This window comes from Saccopteryx bilineata, chromosome 2, assembly GCF_036850765.1.
Source record: "Saccopteryx bilineata isolate mSacBil1 chromosome 2, mSacBil1_pri_phased_curated, whole genome shotgun sequence".
In the NCBI taxonomy this organism is placed as follows: domain Eukaryota; kingdom Metazoa; phylum Chordata; class Mammalia; order Chiroptera; family Emballonuridae; genus Saccopteryx; species Saccopteryx bilineata.
The window spans coordinates 352,047,170-352,059,661 of NC_089491.1; the positions used below are offsets into that span (position 1 = coordinate 352,047,170).

At 36.1% G+C, this 12,492-nt stretch overlaps 1 protein-coding gene across 6 annotated transcripts in view; it reads right to left on the reverse strand.

The window, feature by feature from the left end:
- Positions 1 to 12,492, reverse strand: part of BCAS3 (BCAS3 microtubule associated cell migration factor) — a 633,266-nt gene that overhangs the window by 291,126 nt on the left and 329,648 nt on the right. For 5 of the 6 annotated variants that reach the window (XM_066262741.1, XM_066262742.1, XM_066262738.1 and 2 more), the window contains one exon: positions 8,460 to 8,557. In XM_066262741.1, coding sequence (XP_066118838.1) covers positions 8,460 to 8,557 — 98 coding nt within the window. Of the gene's footprint in view, positions 1 to 2,756; positions 2,928 to 8,459; positions 8,558 to 12,492 lie in introns of those variants that run through there. The other variant, XM_066262744.1, reaches the window with a different exon arrangement.

Sequence of the window (12,492 nt, forward strand, 5' to 3'; positions counted from 1 at the left end):
GTATTGAAGAAAACCCTGGATCATGCCTCGTATCATAAAAAAATGCATTTGAAAAGAACTGTAGATGTAAATGCAAAGGCCAAAACTATGCAATAAGTAGAGAAAAGCAGCATCATTTCAAGACTGAAAGGGGAAAACATTTTGTGCAAAACATAAATAGAAAAATATGGCCTGACCTGTGGTGGCGCAGTGGATAAAGCGTCAACCTGGAACACTGAGGTCGCCGGTTCAAAACCCTGGGCTTGCCTGGTCAAGGCACATATGGGAGTTGATGCTTCCTGCTCCTCCCCCTGTTCTCTCTATCTCTTTCCTCTCTCTCTAATAAAAATGAATAAATAAAATCTAAAAAAGTAAATAAATAAAAAAATTTAAAAAATATATTAAAAAAAGAAAAAAGAAAAATAGTGAAAAAAATTGGACTTCTGTTTCTCAAAAACACCAATAAGAAAGAGAAAAGGCAGTAAAATGAAAGAAAATGTTTTAACAATATCTGACAAAAGACCTGCATCCAGAATATTTAGAGAACTCCTAAAGTTTCATACAGACAACCTACCCAACTAAAATTGTGAAAAACTTCATAAGTTCATTACAAAAGAAGCCATTCAAATGACCAGTAAGTATACAGGGTGAGGCGAAAGTAGGTTTCCAGTAGTTTTTTTATGGAAAATAATATAATAATTAGTAAATAATAATATAAGAATAAACTGTGTTTTATGCACTCACAACTGGAAACCTACTCTTGCTCTACCTTGTATTCGAGGTTCTCAATATCAGTATTCATCAGAGAAAAGCAAATTAAAACCACAGCTGATACTCCCTAGAATGGCTCACACATTGCTGTTAAGAGTGGAAACCAGGGGTAGTCAACCTTTTTATACCTACAGCCACTTTTGTATCTCTGTTAGTAGTGAAATTTTCTAACCGACCACCGGTTCCACAGTAATGGTGATTTATAAAGTAGGGAAGTAACTTTACTTTATAAAATTTATAAAGCAGAGTTACAGCAAGTTAAAGCATATAATAATAATTACTTACCAAGTACTTTATGTTGGATTTTTGCTAAGTTTGGCAGAATAAATCTTTATAAAACTGCCTGACCTGTGGTGGCGCAGTGGATAAAGCGTCAACCTGGAAACACTGAGGTTGCCGGTTCGAAACCCTGGGCTTGCCTGGTCAAGGCACATATGGGAGTTGATGCTTCCTGCTCCTCCCCCTTCTCTCTCTCTCTCTCTCTCCTCTCTATAATGAATAAATAAAATCTAAAAAAAAAAAAAAAAAATTAAAAAAAAAAATAAATAAATAAATCTTTATAAAACAACTTACTATAGTTAAATCTATCTTTTTTATTTATACTTTGGTTGCTCCGCTACCGCCCACCATAAAAGCTGGAATGCCCACTAGTGGGTGGTAGGGACCAGGTTGACTACCACTGGTGGAAATGGTAGAGTCATTCTGGAATACTCTCTTGATAGTTCCTAATAAAGCTAAACACATGCCTACCCTGTACAGAAAAGTTTAAAGCAGCTTTATTCATAATAAGCCCCAAACTGAAAATAACAAGAGAATGGATATATAAACTGTGTTATATTCATACTACACTGCAATAAGAACAAATGAACTAGTGACACATGTAACACCCAGATGAGACTCTAAAGTATTAAGTTTAGGAAAAGGAACCAGACTCGAAAGAGTAGTTAGCGTGGTGCCATTTATATCAAGTTCAATATGTATAGACAAGGCTAATCTACGATGATAAAGTTGGGGTAGTAATCTCTAGGTTAAAGGTAGTATTGGCTGGAAGGGGCATAAGGGAACTTTCTAGAATGATAATGATATTCTAATTTGATCTCAGTGGTGATTACATGGGTATAAAAATTCAAGCTGTATGATTAAGATAACGTGCATGTTTGTTATGTGTAAATTATATCCTAATTTTAAAAAATTCTTCAAAGGTGATCCAAAGTACACACATCAATTTATCAAGCTGGAAGGGAATTTGGAAATAACCTCCTTTAATTCCCTCATTTTATGGATAAAAGCCTTGGGTTTTGAAGCAATATGCCAAACAGGTAGGTACAGGCAGAGCTGAGACGAGAACCAATGATTCAAAAGTTACGAGTCACTATTCTTTCCACAACACTTAACTTCCAAAACAAGACTTTTCCCAGGAACAATTATTTTCACTTTGATTATTTGCTTTAGCTTTTCTCTGACAGTTTTCAACAATATCCAGGGGAATATCATGAGCTCTGGTTCCGACTAGCTGCCCGGGTGAGGTCCCAGGCTGCCACTTAATTGCTCACTGGGCTTCCATATTCAATGGAGAGAGGCTCTTTTGTTTGTTTCTACGTTTATAGATGACACCTATAAGCCTAAGCCTCTCAGGCTCTTGGACACAATTTAAAATAGTGTGGCACTAACAGTTTGACACTAATGTCACTAAGACAAATGGAATTCCCGGTTCAGACTTAAACAAATTCTAATACTGCCCCCAATATTGTCCCTCTGCCACCACAGTCTCAGGCAACAGACTACATAAACAGTCCAGCCTTGTATTAAAGATATAGTCACAAAGGTTCAGAAAAGAAAAGTTGGGTCTTTTAGCCAAAAAGTCCCATGTAAATAAGTGGTGCTGTGGTATATCAACAGTAGGGAGAATTCCATCAGTTTCATCTGAAAATGCTTAGTAAAGACTTAAAGTCGTGACAAGGACTTGGTGCTTGCAAGAGAGAAAGCAAAGGCAAGGTTTTCGTTGACACAAAGATTTATTCAAAGAAGCAATGTGTCACCAGAAAATACTTTCCCAACCGCTTCTTCTACTTCTGTTTACAGTTTCTTCATCTTCAAGTGGGGCAATCATTTGTTGCTTAATTGTGCTGAGCTAAATTTTTCCACATTGTTAAACTTGAATTTCATCTTCTAACATCCTATAAATATTAGAAAGAAGAAGGAGAGGAATATTTAAATCAGGAGAGAGAGGTGCTGACATCCTGATGGGCAAATCAGGTCTTTTGCCTATCTTCTTAATATCTAAAACTTATTTTTCATTTGATACAGACAGTAGGAGTTCTATTAGATAAGAATTGAAATAATGCATAAATTTCCTCATTTATAAAAAGCCAATCTTAATATCTGAGTTTGAATATTTACTGTTTCAGGTGTAAATACTGTCAAAGTAAAATGTCTGACCTCGTTTCCCCTTCTGAGGGGCTGTTCACAGGTCAGGACTAAGCCTTCTTTTAATTTCATTCCCATCCATAATCCTCTTACTGATCCCACAAAGGCTTTGAATACACACGGAACAAGAATGCTTGCAGTTTTCGACACCTTATAATCACAAAAACTACCTGGAACTCTATTAATGAAAATCACATCATATATTCAAAGAAATATTTCAGTATTTCTAAAAAATGTTGTGTCCTTTGTATCTAGAAATTATTTTAAGCAATAATTCAAACAAATCCCTGAGAAAAAAAAAGGTGAAACCAAGTTTTGCGAAGGAAACCATAATTTTATTTTCGGATGCAGAAGAATAGATACACAGTTGTTACTTGTCAAAGGTTTCAGCAAAAGTTCAAGCCCATGATTATAATGTCATGGCTTCTGTCACTCAACTTCAGTTTTAAAATCACAGAGCTAAGTGGCCTCCTCATGGCAGACTGAATGAATAGTGTCTCTTAAAAATCTCTTTGTGTCTTACCCCCAGCATCTCTTGTGTCCCTGATGGCTTTAAGATACAGTGACTAAGTCTGTCTGCCTCGGATTGGAATGGCAACTAGATTCAGGGAGATATAGTCATTAGAAATATTCTTCTCGGAGTGCATTAGTACAAGCTCTGTAAGGCAAAGCATACCTTTATAAGAATTTCCTGTCAGCAGATATTTGACTGCTTAAATAATCTCCTTGTTGCATGACATATCATACTTCTCTAATACGTGTTTTTTTTTAAAGCTTTGATGCACTGAATATCAGAAATATAAAGCAGAAAACAATAACTATTCTAAAATCAATCAAATCAAACCAGTTTGGATTTTTTAGTTTCAGTAAACAAACTATTTTGATCCTGAAAAAAACTGGGTGCTGAAAAATTGTCTCCTGAATTAATTTTATAGACATTGTTTAGATTACTTCAATTGTACAACAAAAGTAATATTTCTCTTGAGTCAAGAACAACAAATACCAGGTCTACAACATTGTCCCTCTTTATAGAAATGCTTGATGTAACAGGAAATACCTTATGTAACAAAGCCTGTTCTAAAAAATAAGAACTTATCAATTGTCCCAATTTTGTTTCTACTACTGTCACCTTCCTCAGGAAAGTACACGAATGTTGCTCCCACAATGTCTAATAACACTTTTCTCTATAAAATGCTCACTTTAGTAGAGTTTGACAAAGATGTCTGCTCTTCATATAAGTTTTTAAATTTCTGTTGCTTAGAGGTCATTGGTAAATATCAATTTCCACAGTAAACTACACACCACGGCAAACTTCAGATAAACCATATCTTTCTAGGTTTCCTTTGTGGGTGACTCAAAAGCAACTACAGTTATTATTAAGTAATCCAATGGGCACAGCCTTGAAGGTCTGGAACAAGAATAACAGTTACCAATGTGAGAAGCAAAAGTAACAGGGCACAGACAACTATCCTTTTTCTTATCAGGGGTCCTACACCTTTATTAAAAGACAGACACCTGTTGTAAAGGACAAATAATAATAAGAAACTGTTAGTTACCTAACTAAAAGGAATGTATAGAGGAAAAAAAAAGTTAAGTAATCCATACAGTGCTTTGTCTAGAAATACTGTCTAGAATTCAGAGACACTGATGTTAATTAGCTGGACACTGGAAAAATAGAGCAATTCCTTCAAATCCCATTTTTTCTAGGTAGCTTGTGTATAACAATAAAATCCTATAAAGTTCATTTCGAGAGTGGTCTTCTTCTTAGTCGAAAAGGGAGCATCTCACAATTATCTAAATTCAAATTCTTAGGTAGGGTAGTGTTGTTTGAATCACCAAGATCAGATGAAAGATGTTATGGGAAGAACACCTACTCAGTTATAAATCTGCTGAGTCTAAAATACACTTATTTACAGAGAGACAATAAAAAGCTTGTTCAGAGGTATTTAAAGGCATAGAGTTCATGTCATGCCTAAGCTGCCTAAGTTAACTTAAAAACATGTATTTTAGATATACTAGATGACCAAGGAATTGGGAAAAAAATGTTTCTTAGCAAAAGTGGCACAACCCTACTGATCTCTTTTAGTTTAAACAGCATAACATTATCAGATTAATACACAGAGACCTAAAATATCACATGCAGAACCAAGGTTTAAGTAAAATATTTTCACTTTGAAAAATGTTACAATTATCAAAAGACTTAATCATATCACAATAATGTTTATGTTCTATGTCTCTGGAAAGTGATTATATGAAAAATAATTATATCACCACTATTTGAGACAGAAAGAGCAAGAGCCGTCACTAAAATAGAGGGATAGCCTTGACTGGGTAGCTCTGTTGGTTTCTGTGTCATCCAATGCGCTAAGGTTGTGGGTTCAATCCCCAGTAGGGGCATATACAAGAGTCAACCAATGAATGCATAAAAAAGTGGAACAATAAATCGATGATTTTCTCTCTCTCCCCCTCTCTCAAGTCAATAAAATAAAGGAAAAAAAATAGAGTAATAGCTAGGAAATGTGCCACTGGAACAGTTAAACCAATAATATATTCATTGAACAAATTGCTTGAAGGTAATATAAAGCAAGGAAGCCCCATTAGAGGAGGTACCACACTGGTTATATCTCTAAGCCAGGGGTCCCCAAACTTTTTAGATAGGGGGCCAGTTCACAGTCCCTCAGACCATTAAAGGGCCGGACTATAAAAAAAAACTATGAACAAATCCCTATGCACGCTGCATATATCTTATTTTAAAGTAAAAAACAAAACGGGAACAAATACAATATTTAAAATAAAGAACAAGTAAATTTAAATCAACAAACTGACCAGTATTTCAATGGGAACTATGGGTCTGCTTTTGGCTAATGAGATGGTCAATGTGCTCCTCTCAATGACCACCAATGAAAGAGGTGCCCCTTCCAGAAGTGCGGAGGTGGCCAGATAAATGGCCTCAGGGGGCCGCATGCGGCCCGCGGGGCCATAGTTTGGGGACCCCTACTCTAAGCAAAGGTAATCAAATCTCCAGATAAGCATATTCATAATATGCAGCTGATTCCAATGAATGGGTCATAATCAGAGAAGTACTTCCTGGTTTGGGACCAATGACAGACTCTTTTTAACAGAAGAATCTAAATGAGAATTTTCCCATATACTTTCTCTAAAGAATCCAAACCATTTAGCCTCTACCATGTTAAATATCAATAGAAAAGTCTGTTATATCAAGTGGTACTATCAGATAAAAGTAAAGTTTCCCCAGCAAAACATTATTCACTCATTTGAAAAAATGTGGAACAAAATGGATGCCAACCATTTGAGAGGTAGAGAATTATTCCTAAAAGTCCAATTCCTCACGTATGGGGTTTTGTTAGCTCAAAGTCAGAGAAAGCAGCACACACATTTCATTGCTCTGGCTGTCTTCCAGAAAGACACTATGGCTTTCTGGAATGAAAAGAGTCCTAAGAAAAGTAACAACAGAGTAGTCACCAAAAAGTCCTTTCTCTTCTCAAAAGATTGGTGCTTTCAGGCAGGAGCTCAGAGATGCAGAACAACACCCTACAAACTCCTACAGTGTGTCTTCCATCCAAATGTAAGTAAGTCAAGGTTAAAGATCTAATTCTTTACTGAAACATCAACTTTAACACGTCTTGCAACAGTTTAACAAAACCATGGTTCTAATGGTTCACTGAAGTTCCTTTTGGTGGCATGAGATAACTTTTCGAAGAGCTAAAACAAACTTAGTGCTACATGATAAATATGGAGTATTTTCGTACCTCACACTACAGCACTGAATATGGCAACTTTTAGTAACATACATATTAACTGCTTTTCTGACATGCATTTCACTTGATTGGTAGCTAGTCACCTGACTCTAAAACATTAATAACTGTAATCTTGAATAAAATACTTCAGGTTAAAATACATCATTTCCAGGATTCACAATTGTAAGTGATAATACCAGATGAGCAGGATCTGTTAGCATTCTCATACTGACACTTCCAACAAGAGTTATTGTTTTAAGTCATTGACTCAACAATCTCATTCAATGCAGGGAAGCAAGGATAGAGAGACGCATTACTATGCTTGTTTTCAGGAGACAGTAGTGCTTGCCAACTTAAATTGGAGAAGAACTATGAATCCTCTAAAGTAAGAGTCTACATTAAATATGAAGCTACCATGTGGACAGCTCAATCAGATACAAGGTGCAATCCACAGACACACGGAAAAAATAGAAAGCAAAGGAAACGTGCAAAAGCCATTAGCTTTCAAACTTTAAATCCACCCAGAGACAGAATCAGAAACAGAAGCTTTGCTCTTTGAAGAGTGACCTTCACAAATCAGTTTTGTGTTTGTTTCCATTTTCTTTCACAGTTTAAGCCTCAATCAAATCAGCAGTCTCTGGGGATTTAAAAATTGCCGTAGATTAAAATCCTCTCTGACTCAACGGTTTTACTATGCCAACTATTTAATAGTTCTACTTGTAAGAGACATTTTTGATGAAACTCTGCTGTATGATATCTTCAGATGCTCCACAGCTGCACCATCATATAAAGCATCACTGTCCTTATTTCCTTTATCAGTCCATTTAGAGATGAGGAAATTATTATAAACAGTTTCATATTTGGCAGGAATGGCGGAAAAACAGTTTTACAATACTAATGTAGCAACTATCACCTAACAAAGACAGACACCTACTTTCAGGTACTAATGATACATATTCATGGCTTGGTTCCAAGGATAGGTAGTTAATAACTGTGATAGATAGACTAGAGTTAAGTTAATGAATTTCTAAACTTTATGCTTTCAATAATAAAACCATTTAAGCCTTAGCATTTGGACTCTCTCCTTCCACAGATCAGGCATGCTGATACTCAACAGGTTGAGTAAATTGAATCCATATATTGTATTTACGTTCTCTGTCAAGGTTGCTTCTCCACATTTGAGAGATCAAAGGCAAAGCAGTCATCAACCCTGTAGCCTTCAATACTGTGTTCATTACATTTAATCAAGTGCCAACTCCACCGCATCATTCACCAACCTTAACAATATTTAAATGCATGGCATTGTTAAGCAACAAATGTAGGCATAGTATTGTTTAAAAACACACAAACACACACATATTGAGGCACCCAAACACATTCTAAAACAAAACTAAACAGAGAGAGAGAGAGAGAGAAAGAGAGGGAGATATCAAGGAAAAAAATTATCATTCTTTACTTGGTGCAAGAAAAGAAATTAAAAATGCACAGAACTACCCAATGAACATTCTGGAGGTGGTTTTCTACCTGAGGCAGCATCAATCACGGTGGAAATCCCCCTTCGATCAGAGACCGGACGGGATGACCCTGGCATGCTGACTGGGTCAGAGCGGACCGGCTGGATCCTGCAATGCAATTTAATTTAATTCACATATGTTACTGGCATCAAAACTGTCGCTTGCTAAAACAGACCTTAAATCAGGAATGCTGGAATAGCCCAATCTATTAAAGAACCATTCATTCTAAAACAAGACAAACAGGAGAGCCGCACTCCCTAATTCTTGCACAAGGCTAAAGTATAGCAAACATTTTCTGCATTCTGGACCCCCTCTTCTCTTTGTACATTATTTAATAGATTTTAAATAAGGGATTTAAAAATTGACATTAATTTTAAAAAAATAAAGTAGAATGGGAGAGGAAACAAAATGCCTTATACCGAGACCACTGGTTTTGCAAGCGACATGTGAACAGTTCTGAGAATCCCTTACTTAATTCACAAATAGTGCAATAGCTAGCAATGCCTTCTATAAAAGGCAGCAATATGAGATACACAAATTTAGTAACTCCCTTAAATTCTCAATAAAAGTTAGAATCAATTAGAATCTCAGAAGAACTGCAACTTACTACATACAAGTTCAAATTGTTTATGGATGGTAAGTCCATAAATACCACGGGTCTATTTCTAGCTGCATTATATTAATATTATGGACACAAAAATATCTGTATGACTAAGAGATCTGAGCATACCAAACAATTTAGGAGAATAAAAACTTGTTATAACAACATACACACGCATTTTGGTAATTTGTTTATTCAGTAAATATTTGCTGAATATTAATCATGTATCCCAAGTATTCTAGGAACAAGCAGAAATAAAACATGAAATACAAAGTCTATGTGTGGATATATGGTGCAGCACAGGAACATTCACGAGTGATGCAAAAGAAAACGAAGCTCAGAGTGAGGAAGTGGAGGAATGAATGAATGGTCCGGATCAGATCGAGAAGATTTTGGGGAGCTGTAACAGGAATTGCATCTGGATATAGTAATAAGAAGAATCTGTATGCAGAGGAACAAGAAGTGCCCTTTAAGCAGAGAACTAGAACAAGCAAACCCTTGGATCTGTGACTGAGCATGATACATGCAGAGTGCCATGAGGAGCATAACTTGATAAGCACCAGAGGGCAGATGGCAGAATTCTGAAATGTCTAGTGTGGACCGCAGCAAGAGTGGTGACTGAAAACACAGTTTAAATACATGTGCATTTGTTATATGAAAGAAAGAAATGGAAAGGAGATGAAGGAGAATCCATCTGATCTAGTACTAGAAGTTGGAAATGTTGATAAAAAATACTGAACACTGCTCCAGTGGACAATATGGTGCATGACCCAATATTCGTTAATGCAGCTGATTTTTCTAAATTGGTCATGGTAACCCCATCATCTCATGGGAGAGACTGATTAGCTCTGTGATGGGAAGGCTTAAGAAAATTTGATAAAAGAGAAACAATTTACGTATTTGAAAATTCTGCAAAAGATATTTTCTGGTTTTTAAGAAAAACAAGAAGCTAGCCTGTTAGATATGGTCAGTGAGACAAAGTAAAGACCCCTCCTGGTCTAAACAACTTAGGTGGGCTGATAAGTTTCCCATTTTAAATTCAATTTATTGTGGAGTTTCTAAATAATCCAGAGTTGTGAATGAGGGGTGGATGGTGCTACAGATAAAACTAGACTGGCCAATGGTGTGTTGAAGGTGGGTGATAGACACATGGGTTTATTACATTATTCTCTTTGACTTTACATATATTTATACGCTTGAAATTTTTTCATACTAAAAAAAGAACACGCCTGACCAGGCGGTGGCGCAGTGGATAGAGCGTTGGACTGAGATGCGGAAGACCCAGGTTCGAGACCCCGAGTCACCAGCTTGAGCATGGGCTCATCTGGTTTGAGCAAAAAAAATTCACCAGCTTGGACTCAAGGTCGCTGGCTCAAGCAAGAGGTTACTCAGTCTGCTGAAGGCCCATGGTCAAGGCACATATGAGAAAGCAATCAATGAACAACTAAGTTGTCGCAATGCTCAACGAAGAACTAATGATTGATGCTTCTCATTTCTCCATTCCTGTCTGTCTGTCCCTGTTTGTCCCTCACTCTGACTCTCTGTCTCTATTAAAAAAAAAAAAAAAAAACAAAAAATAAAAACAAACTGGCAGAGGTGATGGAAGTGTTCGGGAATTAAACATTGGGGTTTTTCATTGATACATAAAGACACATGTAGCCCCATGTTCATTGCAGCACTGTTCACAGTGGCCAAGACATAGAAACAACCAAAAAGCCCTTCAATAGAAGACTAGATAAAGAAGATGTGGCACATATACACTATGGAATACTACTCAGCCATAAGAAATGATGACATCGGATCATTTATAACAAAATGGTGGGATTTTGATAACATTATACGGAGTGAAATAAGTAAATCAGAAAAAAACAAGAACTACATGATTCCATACATTGGTGGGACATAAAAACGAGACTAAGAGACATGGACAAGAGTGTGCTGGTTACTGGGGGTGGGGGGAAGGGGGGGCACGGGAGGGAAGGAGGGAGAGGGGAAGGGGGAGGGGGAGGGGCACAAAGAAAACTAGATAGAAGGTGACGGAGGACAATCTGACTTTGGGTGATGGGTATGCAACATAATTAAATGACAAGAAAACCTGGACATGTTTTCTTTGAATATATATACCTGATTTATTGATCTCACCCCATTAACATTAATAAAAATTTATTTATAAAAAAACAAAACAAAACATGGGGTTTTTGAATATGCTAAAAAACACTGAATTATACACTGAATTTTATGTTTGTTTGATTTTTGTTTATTTTTTGTGTCTTTTTATTTATTTTTTATTAAATTTATTAGGGTACCATTGGTTAATAAAATCACATAGGTCTCAGGTGTACAATTCTATAATACATCATTTGTATATTGTACAGCCTATTCACCACCCCAAGCAAACTTAATGTTCTGTAAATTATCTAACACAAACAGGGTTTGAGGATATAATGTATAACCTGGTGACTATAGTTGATAATACTGTATTGTATAATTGGAATATGCTAAGAGTAACATTCTTACACACACACACACACACACACATATATATGCTGATGGTTGTGTTGATTCATATCCACAAAATGCCAGTTTATAAACACATAAAATAATAAAATAAAATATAACTAATGTCTCAGCTAACCTTCAGTGCAAAACTAGACTTTGTATCTCAGCTTATTTTATGCTATCTCTCAAGTTTAATAAGTATTTCATTAATTTTTTTACATTAAGGAGCTACTTCAAGGGTAAGCCATGCCTTATGGATATGACAGTCAAGGCCGTACCTGCCTGCTTCCCATTTTGGTTAGGATACAGTAGGGCAGACTAACACAGCCCCACGTAATTCTTAGCAATAACTCATGGGGTAAAGGACAGGGTCATGGGTCTGTTGAATAAAAACAAACAAACAAAAAGAAAACTAAACAAAGTTTTACAATTTAAAGAAAAAAAGTAAGGCCAGCAGCCACAGTGCCACTGTGCATAAGCCTCAGGAAACGTAGAAGAAACATAGGCAAGGTGCTGGGATACAGTGACAGTAACAGGAATGATGAGAATATAAATAGCTGGATTTCTAACTGGATGCTGGGCTGGAAATAAAACTAAACGGGACATTTAAAATTAATATAATGTGAAACAATTCTGAATTTCCCATCCACACTGTGTTCTAATGCAGGGATAAGGTCTTAATTAAATGCTCAAATTTTAGGCTGACAACCTTTGCTGGTCTCAGCTTGCCTGAACCCAGGCGTTTTTAAAATAAATTTTCTTTTTGAAACACACACACAAAATAAAATAAAAATAAAAACAAATAAATGCTCAAATTTTAAAATATAACTTACAAGTGCAATAGAAAGAAATGTATAAGCCTGCATGCAACCCAACAGGAAAGTTTCTAAAGTTTATGTGTGTCCAACAAACAAGACAATATTCTATTCAAACATAGATAATT